The sequence below is a fragment of the Equus przewalskii genome, chromosome 21 (assembly GCF_037783145.1).
Source record: "Equus przewalskii isolate Varuska chromosome 21, EquPr2, whole genome shotgun sequence".
In the NCBI taxonomy this organism is placed as follows: Eukaryota; Metazoa; Chordata; class Mammalia; order Perissodactyla; family Equidae; genus Equus; species Equus przewalskii.
This window is the reverse complement of record NC_091851.1, coordinates 19,059,431-19,074,590: the sequence shown is the minus strand read 5'-3', so window position 1 is coordinate 19,074,590 and position 15,160 is coordinate 19,059,431. Positions and strand designations below refer to the sequence as shown.

Genomic DNA, 15,160 nt, shown 5'->3' with positions numbered 1-15,160 from the left:
AACAAGTTACTGTACTAGACCCTGGAGTTAAAGACACTCGCAGTTTAGGGTGGGAGGTACACCACACAGAAAGAACTGTGGTCCCCTGTCCCTGCCAAACACTCCTTGCACTCCCAGGTGCTGGGCAACATGGATGACTAGCCAACTGGGAAGACCTGCAATACAGAGCTGCCGGTGCCTGGGGATACTACAGGCTCCCAGGGAAGGCCCCATGGCCACAGTAAGTGCTGATGGTTCTGTTGGAAAACCTCCAGGAGGAAATGAAGCTTTTTTTTTTTTTTTTGGTGAGTAAGATTGGCCCTGGGCTAATATCTGTTGCCAATCTTCCTCTTTTTTTTTCCCCCCTCCCCAAAGCTCCCCAGTACGTAGTTGCATATCTTAGTTATAGGTTCTTCTATGTGGGACACCACCTCAGCAGGACTTGATGAGTCGTGCTAGGTCTGCACCCAGGATCTGAACTGGCAAACCCTGGGCCGTGGAAGCAGAGCATGCGAACTTAACCACTCCACCACAGGGCTGGCCCCCTGGGAAATTAAACTCTTCATACCAGGAAGAAGTCAGAGTAAAAGGTACATGGCTGCCCCATCACAGCCCAATGGGCCTGTGTACCAAGAAGAGGGTGTGCCAACATCAGAGTGGTCCCCAGGCCCTGGGACTTCCTGAGCAAAAGGCCTTCCCAGAGCTAGATGGCTGTTTGAGGGAATCCCCAGGCTCCTTGGAGAGGAGGCCAGTGTGGGGAGGAATTCGCAACTCCAGTTTAGGAAAACAGATTGAGCACATGTAAAACATTCACTCCTGCTCCAAACACATGGCATTCCTGACTCTATTCTTTTTAATAAAAATTAAATGACTGTAAACTCATTGGAGAACTGCTTGGCAGTATCTAATAAAGCTGATAAATGCCAACCCTATGACCCAGCAATTCCACCTTAGTTATACACCAAAAGACACAGATGTATATTCATTGCAGCACCATTTGTCGTAGACCCAAACTTAGAATAACCAAAGTGCCCATCAATGATAGAATGAATAAATAAAGTGCACGATATTCATACAGTGGCATATTATACAGCAATGCCAAAGAACAGCCTACTGAATACATGCATCAATATGGATGATTCTCACAGACAATAATCAGCAAAAGAAGTCTGACACAAAAATAGTATACACTGTATTATACATTCTAGTACATGTCTTGGTAAACATGTATATATTGAAGAATGGAATTGCTGGAACATAGCTGTAGTGGCTTTATAGTGTGTCAACTTAGCTATGGTGAAAAATATTTCCCAGAATTTCCTTCTATCTATGTTTCCAGTTGGGGTGGGCCACAACAGACATTTTTGCATGAGATTTGGAGAGTGGAAGAAAAGCAGTGGCTATATTGGTTTTTACACCTGCAGGGTCTAGGCAGGAGTTTTGTAGCCCATGCACTTTGTTGCTGATCTGCTGGCTCAGCTCCCTGACATGGGGTAGCAGCCAGGCTTGCTCCACCTTTCCCTGAGTCCTCCTTCAGCTTCTCTGACTCCTGGGGCCAGATAACACAGGAGGCCAGCCTCTCCAGCAGGATACCCACTTCATCAAGTTTGCAGGCAGTGGGAAATGACATGAGGTCCAATTTGTCCTCAAGGGTTCCAGCTTATGCTCATGGATTCCAACTTGTCCTTTCTCTCCTCCACTTTATGTCCATCTTCCCTCACCAACTGCCTGACCTGTGGACTTTAAGCTCCAGCACCAGATGCAAAAATGACAGCCTTACAGAGACTGTTGAACAGTTACTTGAAGTCAAATCGCCGTAACAAATCCTTTCCACTTCTCTGATTGAACCCTGATAGAATAGCATTGGCATAGGTTTGATTTTGTGTGAAACTGCCAAAGTGTTTTCTGAAATGGTTGTACTCATACTCCCATCAGCAGAGTATGAGAATTCTTGTTGCTTCACCTCCTCATCAGCGTAAAAATTAGCAATTAATTTTGTAAAAACACAACACTGTGCAAGCCAAAGCAGGGCAACAGACCACCAGTCTTCAGCCTCTGCTCTGAGCCATGCCCTTGTGGAGGACGATTTCGCAATATCTATCAAGATTGCAAATGTATATATTCTTTGACATAACAACCCCAGTTCTGGAATTTATCGTACAGATATATTTGCATACAATACTGAATTATGAATGTATGAGGTTATTCATTGTTACATTACCATTATTAATAACAAAAGATTAGAAACAACTAAAATGTCCTTAAATAGAGGACTGATAAATTTGATGCCGATAATAGAATTTTTTTTTTAAGGTATGCTTTTTGGTGAGGAAGATTGGCCCTGAGCTAACATCTGTTGCCAACCTTCCTCTTTTTTTTTTTTTCCCTCCCCAAAGCCGCAGTATATAGTTGAATATCCTAGTTGCAGGTCATTCTAGTTCCTCTATGTGGAACACCACCTCAGCATGGCTTGATGAGCAGTGCGTAGGTCCGTGCCCAGGATCCAAACCTGCAAACCCCGGTCTGCTGAAGTGGAGCACATGAACTTACCCACTCAGCCACTGGGCCAGCCCCCCAGACAATAGAATTTCATACGGCTTTAAAAACAGAAGTTTTTAATGGACTGATACATAAAAATCTTGTGTTAGTCACAGTTCTCTAGAGAAACAGAACCAATGAGATATATATACATAGAGAGAGAGAGATTGATTTATTATAAGGAACTAGCTCATGTGATTATAGAGGCTGGCAAGTTTCAAAATCTGTAAGATGAGTCAGCAAGCTGGACAGATGATGATTTAGTTTCAGTCCAAAGGCTGGTAGGCTCAAGACCCTGGAAAAATTGATGTTTTAGAGTCCAAAGAACTCCATTGGGCTACACAGATCCTTGTTTCATGACACTCTCTCCACACTTGTGCATAAACAGTCCACTTATGAACACCTGTAAACCCACCACTTGCCCCAAAGGCAGGAAAAAAGCTGATGTCCTGATGTCCCAATTCAAAGGCCATCATGCAGGAGGAATTTTCTCTTACTCACAGGATGGTCAGGCTTTTAATTCTATTCAGGCCTTCAACTGATTGGATGAGGCCCACCCACATTAGGGAGGGCAATCTGCTTTTCTCATTCTACCCATTTAAATGTTAATCTCATCCCACAACACCCGCACAGAAACACCAGAATAATGTTTCACCAAATATCTGGGCACCCTATGGCCCAGTCAGTTTGGCACATAACATTGACCATCACAGATCTACAAGCAATCTTGCTGAGTGGAAAATCAAGATGCAGGATAAAGTGGGTAGTATGCTCCCCCCTTACGTTTAAAAAAAGAGAGAGAGGTAAGAGAACAATAAATGTGGGTGTTTGCTTGTATTCCCATAAACACACTCTGGAAGAATACACAAAAACTAAAGATACAGGATGCTTATTGGAGGTGCGGGAAGCAAGACTTTTCACTTTTTATATGTTTTTTTTTAATTATATGTTTTATCTATTTAAAATGTTAAATAACAAAAAAATTTAAATACTTTTTTACATGCCTCCTCCCCTTCTAGGATTGTGAACACTGGAGGAGATAAATCATGTATAAACTTATCTTTGTGTTCCTGGCATTTAGTACATAGTAGACGCTCAATAAACATTTAAGGAATGAATAAATAAATGAACGAACCAGAAGAAAGGGGAGAGGGAAGTGAGGAGCAGGGCAGGAGAAATATGTCAATGGCTGTCAGAGTGGAAGTTTGGGGAATAAGAGAGATGTTGAAAGAAGAGTTGTAGAATTATAATGTGTCAGGGCTGGCCCCATGGCTGAGTGGTTAAGTTCATGCACTCTGCTCCAGCGGCCCAGGGTTTTGCCAATTTGAATCCTGGGCACGGACATGGCACTGCTCATTAAGCCACACTGAGGCTGTGTCCCACATGCCACAACTGGAAGGACCCACAACTAAAAATATGCAACTATGTACTGAGGGGCTTTGGGAGAAAAATAAAATCTTTTAAAAATAAATAAATTAATTAAAAATTTTTTTAAAAAAAAGAATTATAATGTGTCATGTAATCCACCTTCACATTTATTCCCAAGAAACATTCAGTAGAATTCTCCATTGCTTTTGGGGTTTGATTTGTAGGGTTGTGAGCTGTGATTGTGGGTTGAGGCATATCTAGATACTAGGAATAGAGAGGGGGAACTCAATAAAAAGGAACCTCCAGGACCTGGCCCAGCCTCTGCCCTGGAGGAGGCCAGCAGACTCTCCAGGGAGTGATCTCAATCACTGAACCCGCATTCTGGGCCCATTGTGCTCCTGTCAGGCAGAACCATGCCCTGCCCCACCTGCTGGTCCTCAGGCCCCTCCCACAATCTACCTCTATGAGCTCCACACACAGGAGCCTACAGATGTGGTCTATGGATGAAAGGTTCAGAAAACAGAACTCTGGAGACCCAGTGCAGACTATGGAGAGAGAACAGTGCTAGAGCTGGGATTAGTATGTGTGAAGAGCTGGTGGCTAATTTGGGGAAGGCAGAAGGTCATGCAGAAGCAAGTGTTAATCTAAGTCCAGGCTGAGTGCAAGGAAGGGGTTCAGACCAAGGTCAGGAGTAGTCATCAACCTTTATTTTTATTTAATATTTTAGGAACTCAGGTGAACAGAATTGGACTACACATATCCTTGTTTCAAGACACTCTCTCCACACTTGTCCATAAACAGTCCACTTATGAACACCTGTAAACCCACCACCTGCCCCAAGAACTAAGATATTACAAATAATATTTACTCATGTGCTTCTTGCATCTCTGCCTCTGCTTCCTCAGAGGTAACCACTATGCTAGATTTTATCCTTTCATTGCTTTTTCCTCTTTGTGGTTGACAGCTTCTAAAATGATCCCTGCCTCCTGGTATTCACATCCATGTGTACCTCTCCCCTTGAATGTGGGCTGGACCTAGTGACTTACTTCTAGTAAACAGGATGCAACAAATGTGATGGATGTCATTTCTATGATTACATTAGATAAGACTGTAACTTCCATCTTGCTAGCAGACTTTGTTAACTCTCTCCCTCGCTGGCTTTGATGAAGTAAACTACCATACTGGAGATGGCCACATAGCAAGGAAATGAGGGCAGCCACCAGCCAACAACCTTCAAGAAACTGAAGCCCTCAGGCCAACAGCCCACAGGAGCTGAATTCTATCAACAACCAAGTGAACTTGGAAGTGAGTCCTTCCCCAGTCAAGCCTTCAGATGAGACCACTGCTTTGGTCAATACTTTGACTGCAGCCTTGTGAGAAACTGTGAAGCAGAGAACCCAGCTAAGCCATGCCTGGACTCTTGAGATAATAAATGTATGCTATTCAAAGCCACTAAGTTTGTAGTAATTTCTTACATGGTAATAGATAATACAAGTTCTTTTGCTATTACAAAGAATGTTGCTATGAACATTGCTATACATGTGTTACAGAACACAGAACACAAGAGATTAAGTTTCCCCTGGGTATATACTGAGCATATGCCTAGAAGTAGAATTTTGAGGTCTCAGGATTTACAAATTTTCAATGCTACTGGTAGTCAGTAAATGATCAGAGTTAGGGTCACACCATGGCCATGGCATCTTGGTCAGGGTTGGGAGTCAAGGTTGGCCTCAGTCCACAGAACTTGGGATCAGTCTATGGGAGTGATACAGAGGACAGATTTAGGGGTCAGTCCTTGGGTAGAGTTGAAGGTGATTGTGTGGCTACATTTGGGGAGAATCTGAAGCCTGGGTTTGGGGTTGGGGTTGGACAGGGTTGGAGGACACTGTGAGGGTGGGTTTGGGGGTCAGTCTAAGGCCAGAGTTAGAAGTCAATCTGTCCTAGTACACAAGACCTGGCCCCTGTGATATCATCAACCTACCAAGCAATGGCCACCCAGGGCCCACATGCTCACAAGGTGAGACCCACTCTGGGCCTACAAGGTTCTTCCACTCAAGGGGTGGGAGGCAGCCAAGGTGGGCAGGAACTCACTGCCCTCAGGAATCCAGGCAGAGACAGAAGGAAGGCACAGAAGAGAGAGCACAACACCTTTAATGGGGTAGCCCTGTCCCATATCCCCCAAACATTCTCAACAGTACCCATTGGAGGGGAGGGCCATTGGTATAGGCATAGCAATGGCTTCCCCACTCCTAGCTGAGCCCATTCCTCACCCCATCCTCTCCAGCTGCTGCACTCCCCAACCTTGAGCTGGGTCCCAGGTGAGCACCCAGGAGGGGCAGGGGAGTCCCTCAGCTGCCTGGGGCAGCTTCCCCCACGGCCCAAGGTGCCGAGCACCAGCCTGGATGGAGACGCTGCTGTCCTCAGAGCTGGGCGGGGACCCAGTTCTAGGGTTGTGGATTGAGCCAGTGGACGACCCCCCAAGGCCCAGGGCAGGGAGCGCCAAAGTGGAGACCCCGGTGTCAGGCACTGCTTTGTGGGGCACGCCAGGTCTCTGCTTGTGGCTTCTGGGTTCTGGAAAGCGGTCCATTCTCCTGACCCCGATGGAGTGGAAGGACGTGGCTCAGTCAGGGGCTCTGCGGGGAAGGGCTTCTGTCCCACCACCCCCGACGCTTACCCCTACCCCAAGGGAGAGGGGCGCTCGTGCCCCAGGAGGCTCATTGGAGCTGCTGGCTCCGCCCACCCATTCGTCCGTCCGTCTTCCGTCGGTGGGTGCGTTGGTCGCAGCGTCTGGGCTCTGGCGGGTACGGGGGCTGCCTCTCACCGCTGCTTACGCTCCACCTGCTGGAGCCGCCGGGAGAGGTCTTCGATGCGCACGTTCTTGAGCTGGAGCAGGTGCTCCAAACGCCTCACCTTCATCTGCAGGACCTGGGCCGCGCCACGCAGAAGTCAAGCTTGACGGCCCGCTGCCCTCTGCCCCTGCCTCTCCAGGCTGCAAGGCCTCCCCGCCAATCCCCCGCCTTCCTAGTGCACTCTTACCTGCACGGTCTCCTGCGAGGCCAACAGCTCTTGCTCCTTTTCAGCGATCTGGAGGACGAAGCTTGGGTCGCCCTGCAGCGCCTGGGTATACCCTGGAGGCCGGGGCGCTGGCAGCCAACCCCGCCTGGGGTGGGAAGCAGCTTAGGGGAGGCTTAGACTTCGGGCCCCACCCACACCTGTCCCTCAGCCTGGCCTCCCCTCCTACCCCCTACCTTCCTCACCTCCCCACCCCGTCCCTGACTTCCCTACCTTTCTAGGTGCAACCTGCCCCCACCTTCACCTCCCGGCTCGGTGTGGATGTCAGAGATCACCGGGCCTGTTGAGGCCAGGAACTGCCAGCCTCCTTACCTGAGCTGCCCCCCTCCCTGGGGGTCTGGGGCACCTTCCCCTGGGGCCTTCTGGGACAAACCTGAGATAAGGCATGTGGAGGAGTAACTGTGCTGGAGTCCTATTTTCCTTCCCCTCCCCACCCCCACCCCACATAGGAAAGAAGAACAGGAGGAAGGCTCCTCCTGGGAAGAAGGAAAAATAAAGGCCACTTTACCCACATCCATGTAGTCAGTGCCATCCTGGGGGGCCAGCTCCTGAAAGAACACCCCCAGGGGCCACTGTGAGCTCAGGCTGCCCATCCCCATAGAGCCCCATGTCACTTCTGTGATCCCCCAGGCCAGGCTCCCTATAGCCAGGCACCCTTCTCCCACACTTATGGCCAACAGGGGGGGCTTCCTGCTGCCCGGGCAGCTCCCCCAGAGCAGTGGGAGAAGCTTGACTTGGGTGGCACCTGTAAGGAGCCCGTGCCCTGCTTCCTGCGCCTCTGCCGTTCCTCCAGGCGCAGCCTCAGTGGAATGAGCACCAGCTCCACCACGCCCGGGGCACACTGGGCAATCTTGCGCATCACGTCCTCTGGTACCGAGAAGTTCAGCTTGTTCAGCACCTTCCTGGGGGATAGACAGAGGGATGGTGGACTGGGTCATGGGAGAATGAAGTGAGGGGGGTGAGAGGAAGGAGGGGGGTGTGGTGGTTGCAGTCCTTAAGTGTGCAGCCCTGGGGGAATGGGAAGGCACGCATCTGAGCCCCGTGCTTGGGAGTGCGGAGGTTCCTTGTCACCTCCCCAATTGAAGAGTCCCTTGATTTTGTTACCAGATGGATTCTGTTTGCATTGTCCCTCCCCTCCCTGAAACCAACACAGTCCCAGCCTGGGCTGTGGAGACCATAGGAGGTGGAGGGGCTGGGCAGCCCTTCCTGGGATCCCAGATAGGGGCTGCAGTCCCCATTAGTGTGCCCAGGTATTCTGCTACCTGTTCAGGTGACCCCAGTTGCTGAGCTTCTGCTGGAGAGAGTTGGCAGGGACATAATTGTGCATTTCCACCATCTTGGGGAAGTAAAACTTGATGACCTCTGCGACCAGGACTGAGGGAGTAGGGGTGGGAGCAGATATGGAAGGTGGGGGGTTGGGTAAGGGAGAAGAGGGAAGGAGAAGAAATGGGTGGGGTGGGAGAATCAGGGGTGGCAGAGTGGTGGGGCCAAGTGGAAAGGTGGAAAGGGGAATAATGACAGGGAGGGAGTGGTAGTAGAGTGGGGAACAAGAAAGCGAGATCAGTGATCAGTCAGAGACTAAGCCTGCAGCATACCCCAGAGGAGCTGCATCCCTTCCCCATTAACTCAGGGCATATGAAAACTGAGGTCTCTGGCCCTCTAGCAGAGAATGAGTCTCCAAGAGAGCCCTTTAGGAGCCTGGGGCCTCACACTAGGAATTCACATGGATATAGATGCACACACACACACACCAACACCAAAGTCCCAGGAGAGAGTCACAGACTCACACAAACAGATATATGTGATAAGATCCCTCTACAGATATACACATAGCACAGTGTATATAGACACACAGGCACACATATAGCACACACACACACAAAACCACACAGATGCACAAACACACACAGAGATACTTCCATCAGTAGAGTTCCAAGGGACAGTCACCAATACACAAGCACAACAAGTCATAAATACACCAATATACACACAGAGAGACACATACTTCTGTCATTAAAAACCCAGGAGACAGACTTAGACACACAGACATCTATACAATCACAAAGAAAGGCATATGCACACAAGACTTTTCTACATACATACAGGACAGAATGTGTCAACACACATCTGAACACACACAAGACTCCCACAAGACAGACAATATAGAATACAGCAATGAATGTGCACACACTGAGAGATGCACAAATACATATACAGACACACATCATAGTCATTAAAGTCCCAAGAGGGAGTCATAGACTCACACACTCAGAGACACACACACACATACCACACATGCATAAAGGATAGAACATGTAGACGTATATATGGACACACACACACGCACATTCCCACAGATGCAGACAGAAATACACACACACTTATACAACTGAAGTCCTAGAAGATAGTCAGACATCCCCCAAACACACCCCCAACACACGCACACAAGCACAAAGAAGACATGTATGCACACAGACTCCTACAGTAACCCATATTACAGGACAAAACATGTAGACACACACGGACACACAGAGGCACGCGCGCACACGCACACACACTTGGGCGCACACCTCCGTCACTGAAGTCCCGGGAGAGATTTCGCTTGGGCCGGGACAGAGGGATGTTGTCCACCCACAGGTACAGCTGGTGCAGCGCCTCCTCGTCCACGCTGCCCGCCATTGGTGCCCTCGGCAAGGCCAGGCCGTTCCAGCTGTGCAGCGTCCAAGCCCAACCTCACGATCCCTCAAGCGCCTCCTCTCTCGCCGCTGCCGCCGCCCAGACCCAACTTTGCCTCTCTAATCCCAAGACTTGTGTCCCAGCTGGGAGCAGCCATATTGTTTTCTGAAACCATGGCAACCATCCGTGACTCGCCGAGGAGCAGAGGGTTCTGGGATTTGTAGTTTTTCTCCCGCTACCTCCTCTCAAGGCCCCGGCTTTGAAAAGGCGATTAGGTGGCTTCATCTTCCCCGTCTCCCAAGGAGAAATCACCTCTACGCCCACGCCACCTGCTGACCAGCCACGGGTCCACTCTGGGACCTACCAAAGCCAACCAGGCCCGCAGAGCCCCTACACCAGCATCCCCAGGGCTGGGACCCCCCCTTCTGAGTCCTTTAGGGATCAGTCCCAAATGAAGGCAGCATTCCAATGTTTGTCAGCTTTATCTGGGAGGTCCATTATTAATCACCCACTGCTTTCCATCTGGAATGTGTGATAGGCTATGTGACAGTGCCTCCTTGCTGTGTCCCTCCTCAAAACTCTGTGCTTATAGGGCCATCACCACTCCCTGGCTCCCAGCAGTGTCCTGGTGGGGCGTTTAACGTGTACCCCAGACTCCCAGAACACTTGAGCTCAAGGCCAGTGCCTTGGGCAGGTCATTTAACTCCTTAACCCTGTGTCCTCCTTTGTAAAATGGGGATGGTTCACACCTATTTGTTCCAGTGCAGTAAAGGGAAGGAGAATGGGAAGGGCAGTTACAGAACACCTGTATTTGTATGGGGACTGGGGGAATGGGATTTGGCTATAGGTACAGCAGAGCTCCTGTAGACACTTCCACATCCCTCATCTCCCTCCAAGAGCTTTTCTTCCATAGGTTAGAAACTGATTTCAGTAACCAGTTCCTTTTTAAAAGAGCACTATATTTAGGAGGGTTAGGAATATGGGTCCGTCCTTAGTGAACGGGTACAGAGTAGCAGTAAAGGGACACTAGTTGGGTCAGCCTAGGGAGAAAGCTTGCTTCTGCCACAGACTAGTGGTGTGGCTTTGGGCACATTACTGGACCTATCTATGCCTGTTTTCTCGTGGTTTTACCTACCTCATAGGGGCTTTGTGAGCATCCAGAGCGCTTGGCACAGAGCCTGGCACACAGCAAGAGCCCTATTAGCATCAGTTGGTGTTATCATTGATGAGATGATCTCAGTTCCAGCAAAGAGGTGTTCTTGTTGGCAGGAGACAAATGGGAGTGATTTACCTTGTTGGTATTTGAGGTGAGGGACTTGGGTTGGCTGGGGCACCTGGGGAGAAGGCTATTGCTCCCACCTACTTACTCCAGAGCAGGCCAGGGAGAAGGCTGGGCTTCCTTATGGCTCTCTGGTCTCCTCCTCTAGGGCTCAGATGAGGTGGGGGGAAGAGGGAACTCTCAACTGCTTTTTGCTGTCACTTAGTTTTGAAGCCTTCACATCCTGGAGGGGATCCCTGAGTGCCAGGAGTGTGGAAGGCCAAGTGTGGAAGTCACCCCACCTTCTTGTTTAAGTCCTACAGTGGCCTTGCCTTTCTAGAAGGGACCACACCCAGGGCAGGCAAGGGACAAAAGATGACCTGGATACCCACCCCCCTTAACATTCCAGGGTGGAGAGAGGAGGAACTGCAAGGTGGTGGCAGGGAGGAACCACAGGGTGATGTGCCAGCCCCAGCAGAGGTGGGAAAACCGGTTTAGGGCGCAGAGCTGCCTGCCCTGCTCAAGCTCAAGCCTGCCTCTACCTGGAACCACTGGGGCCTGAGGGCCTCAGTGAAGAAAAGGGGGGCGGGGAGTACAGGGGGCGCCAATCTGCAAAGTCCTCACCTTTGGACTGGAGGGCACTGCACAGGGAGTTGCCAACTCATCCTCAGCCTCTTGGGGGTGCAGTGTGTCCCCAGCAATTTCATGAGTCAGCAATTTCACCTTGCTCCTGCCACTGTTCCCAAGGACAGCCGCCAGGCTTGGAGATGCCAATCACTGAAAGGCCTAAAGGGCTCCCTTTTCAGGCACCAAAGGTAAACCAAGGGACGCCCTATATGCCCCTCCAAACTCCAACCTGGACCACAGGAGCTGTCCCAACACACCTCTCTTTCTGCCTTCTGGCCCCACTCCTGCAAGGCCCTTCTTTAATGGGCCTTGCTAGGCCTAGATCCCAGGTACCTATAGTTTAATTTGGCCCAGCAGGGACTGCTGGTTCTCTCTCCTGCCCCAGCCAAATGACACCGAGTTTCTCTCTAACCCCAAAGCAGTGCAAGGCCCAGCTTCCTCAAACCCACCCCCAGGCAGGTGTAGTGAAGACTCCTTCCTTCCCAAGCTTAGATAACATTTAGATATGGATGTTGCCCCTACCCACGTCACGGCCAGGGCTGTGGCCACCCTCTCAACATTTGCTTCCATGTCCCGCCAGAGGAAGGCCCAAAGGGAACCAGGGAAGGACATGTCCCCAAGACAGACGCAAGCCCAGACCATGAAGGATGCACCCTTGGCTGTTAAAACGTTCACCCCCACAAAAGGGGGGTGGACAGATTTATTGAATTCAGGCTGGGAAAGGAGCTGCTGGTTGGCTGGACTCTGGGCCCAGCCCCAGACCCCCTACCCAGGATAGGGCCCTGTCAGAGACGGAGAAGAGGAATGGGGCCTGCAGCTGCCCACAAGGGAAGCGCCCATTATCACTCCTCTGGAGGGTGCCTTGGGAACCTCCAATCTGGAAAGAAAACCAAGGGCCAAAGTAACATGGACTGGGGAAGAGGGGAAGCAGGCAGAGGCAGGCTCAGGAGCCTGCAGTGAGTTAGACTGTGCTTCTTGAGACGGCCCAGGGGGCAGGATGGGGGGGCTGCCAGCCTTGTGGGGGCCTAGGCTGGACCTTCCTCTGGAGCCCTTCCCAGAATGGCTTTGGGGTCCCCTCCACCAAAGACCTAGTGTGGACGGCAGAGGGGAGAGGCACTCTCCGGCCGGGAGCTTCCAGGGCCCATCCCTGGCTGCTGCTGTGGCCTAGTCCACTGATGGCACGGTGTGGTAGCACCGGACAGCTCCCCCCTCCTCCCCACCTGGTCCCCCAAGCCAAGGGGCATATGGGGAGGAAAGAGGATTCTGAGAAAGAGGCAATAAGCAGGCAGTGAGGCTGACCCCAGCCCCGGACCCTACCGAGGTGACTGGGACTGTCACAGGGCCAGGAGAACATCACTAAAGGATCTGGGGCTCCCCACTCTGGTTCAATCCACAGTGGCTGCCGGAGAGTCCTCTGCCCTGGGCTGGTGCTGCCACATCCAAGTTGGGGGCATGGCTAGGCCCAGTCGCTCAGCTTTGATGTCCAAGACCCCGAACTCCGGCCTGCCTGGCATGGTTCTTCCTGGTCACATGGACCAGATCATGTTCCAAGTGGAGAATGTGGCTCTGCACACGGTCGTCAATGGGGAAGGAGGTCAGGTACCTCTTGACCATAGCAAAGTAAGCCATGGCCTCCCCGAAGCTGGGTACAGGCACCTCATCACCATCTTCCTCCTCATCTTCGTCATCTTCATCTTCATCCTCCTCATCATCCTCATCTTCGTCTTCTTCCTCACTGTCCGACTCAGAGTCCTCCTCACCTTCTAGGAAATGGAGGGTGGGGCACTGGGCCTCCTCCTGGGCACCATAGCCCGCGAAGCTGCCACCGGCCTCCACTACTCCCTGGGCCCAGTCCTCTGCCTCCAAGCCCTCAGAGGAGCTCTCCTCCTCCTCCTCCTCTTCTTCATCACTGTCATCAACATCGCCCTCCTCTTCCACCTCCTCTTCCTCCCCCAGCTCCTCTCCTTCTCCGCCTTCCTCCTCCTCGCCTTCTTCCTCTTCCTCCTCCTCCTCCTCCCCTTCACCCTCCTCTTCTTCTTCCTCTTCTTCTTCCTCCTCCTCCTCCTCTTCCTCCCCCTCACTCTTGAGGGCAGTGGTGATAGTGGCATTAGGGCCACCCCCGAAGCCAGCCTCACGAAAGCAGGCAGCTATGTCCGAAGGCTCCACTGCCTGCCAGGCTGCAGCCACGAAGTGCAGAGCCTCCATGAGGCTCAGCTGCAGGCCTGAGCGATCCTGGCCCTCCAGCGCAGCCATGGCCTTGAGCAGCATAGCCTGGCGGTAGTGCCCCTTCACCTGTTGGACCACTCCCCGCTCCAGCGGCTGCACGGCACCAGATGGGAAGAAGGCCAGCTGCACATGCCGCAGGCCCGAGGTGTCCAGGGATTGGGCAGACAGGCGGCCGGCCAAGAGCAGGACCCGGCGAGATTCTGCAGCCATGCGGGTGTCCAGGGCCTTCAGGTACTTGGCCAGGGCCTGAGTGGTAACACCACCCTTAGAATTGGCGGTGTAGTCGCAGGGCAGGCCGGCTTGGCCTGCACGGGGCTTGGCCGACTTGCCGGCCACAAGCGGGGGCAGCTTCTCGCTGCCGTCGGCGTTGGCGCACAGCAGGACGCTCAGGCGCTGGGTGGCTCTGCGCGCCCGTCCATCACCTCCGCACATCCCTGCGGCCTGGTCGGGCAGGAAGTCGTACCACAGACTGGTCTCGGTGGCGCTGAACACGTCCTGGGAGGCGTAGCCCTCGGCCACCGACGGCGGCTGCTCCTCCCGAGCACGCCAGCCGGTCGTACTCCCGCCGCTGCCCTCCGAGGGCACCGCGGGCGGGCTGGCTGGAGCCGCTGGGGCCCGGGGGGCAGCGCTGCGCGACCGGGCGCGGGCCACGCTGCTGCAGGACACCACACCGTGGCGCCGGCGGAAGCGGTCCAGCCAGCCGTTGGAGGCGGTGAAGTCGTCCATGCCCAGCTCCTCGGCTATACGCAGCGCCTTCTCCTTGAGGATGATGCCCTTGACGGGCAGGCCAGCGGCGCGGATCTGCTGGAACCAGGCGATGAGCAGCCCCTCGAGCTTGTCGTAGGGGGACAGCTTGTTGGTTTTGCGGCAGGTGGAGGCCACACCGTACTTGCGCTCCGACGCCAGGATGGCGCGCTTGTTCTTCAGGATGGTGCTCAGCGTGGACGGCGGGATGTTGAAGCGCCGCGCGATCTCGCCCTTGCGCAGGTCCGGGTTCTCCTCCACCTCCTGGATGATCCGCGACTTCTCCCGGAACGTCAGCTGCCGCCGCTTGGGGCCCATCCTGGCGCGCCCCCCGCCCCGGGGCCCGGCGCCACCGCCGCCGCCCCGGGGCGGGGGGCCCGGGCCCGCGGCGGGGGGCACCTGGCGGCCTCTCCCGCGCGCCCCGCCCGAGACAAAGCGGCTCGCGGGGCGGCGGGCGGGGAAGGACCCGGCCGGGCCGGGGGCACCTTCGGGGGTGCCGGCGGGCGCGGCGCCGGGCTGCGGGCGGCGGGCGGCAGGCGGCGGGCGCGGGCGAGGGCGGGCGGCGCGGGCGCGGTGGGCAGGAAGTGCCGCGGCGCGGGGAGCGGGGAGCCAGGCGAGCGGGGCGGAGCGGGCGGAGCGGGATCTCGCGGGAAGCGCGGGGACGCCCGGCAC

General features: G+C 53.3%; 2 protein-coding genes across 4 annotated transcripts; both read right to left on the bottom strand.

Annotated features, from left to right (window-relative positions):
* Positions 1-6,020: 6,020 nt before the first annotated feature.
* Positions 6,021-9,826, bottom strand: SPEF1 (sperm flagellar 1). 3 transcript variants are annotated; one of them, XM_008533593.2, is made up of 8 exons: positions 9,528-9,826; positions 8,220-8,331; positions 7,703-7,859; positions 7,466-7,505; positions 7,270-7,330; positions 6,922-7,045; positions 6,707-6,810; positions 6,021-6,476 (listed from the first exon to the last, which is right to left on the bottom strand). In XM_008533593.2, exons 1-8 carry the CDS (start codon positions 9,634-9,636, stop codon positions 6,152-6,154), a joined length of 1,032 nt encoding a protein of 343 aa, XP_008531815.1. In that variant the 5' UTR covers positions 9,637-9,826; the 3' UTR covers positions 6,021-6,151. The 3 variants fall into 3 exon arrangements, with proteins under 3 accessions (XP_008531815.1, XP_070444979.1, XP_008531816.1); XM_070588878.1 differs by lacking the exon at positions 8,220-8,331 and having other exon boundaries at positions 9,528-9,800; XM_008533594.2 differs by lacking the exon at positions 6,021-6,476 and having other exon boundaries at positions 6,568-6,810.
* A 2,347-nt stretch (positions 9,827-12,173) lies between these two features.
* CENPB (centromere protein B) lies at positions 12,174-15,084 on the bottom strand. Its single transcript, XM_008533611.2, has one exon. It carries the CDS (start codon positions 14,804-14,806, stop codon positions 12,989-12,991), a length of 1,818 nt encoding a protein of 605 aa, XP_008531833.2. The 5' UTR covers positions 14,807-15,084; the 3' UTR covers positions 12,174-12,988.
* Positions 15,085-15,160: the final 76 nt, after the last annotated feature.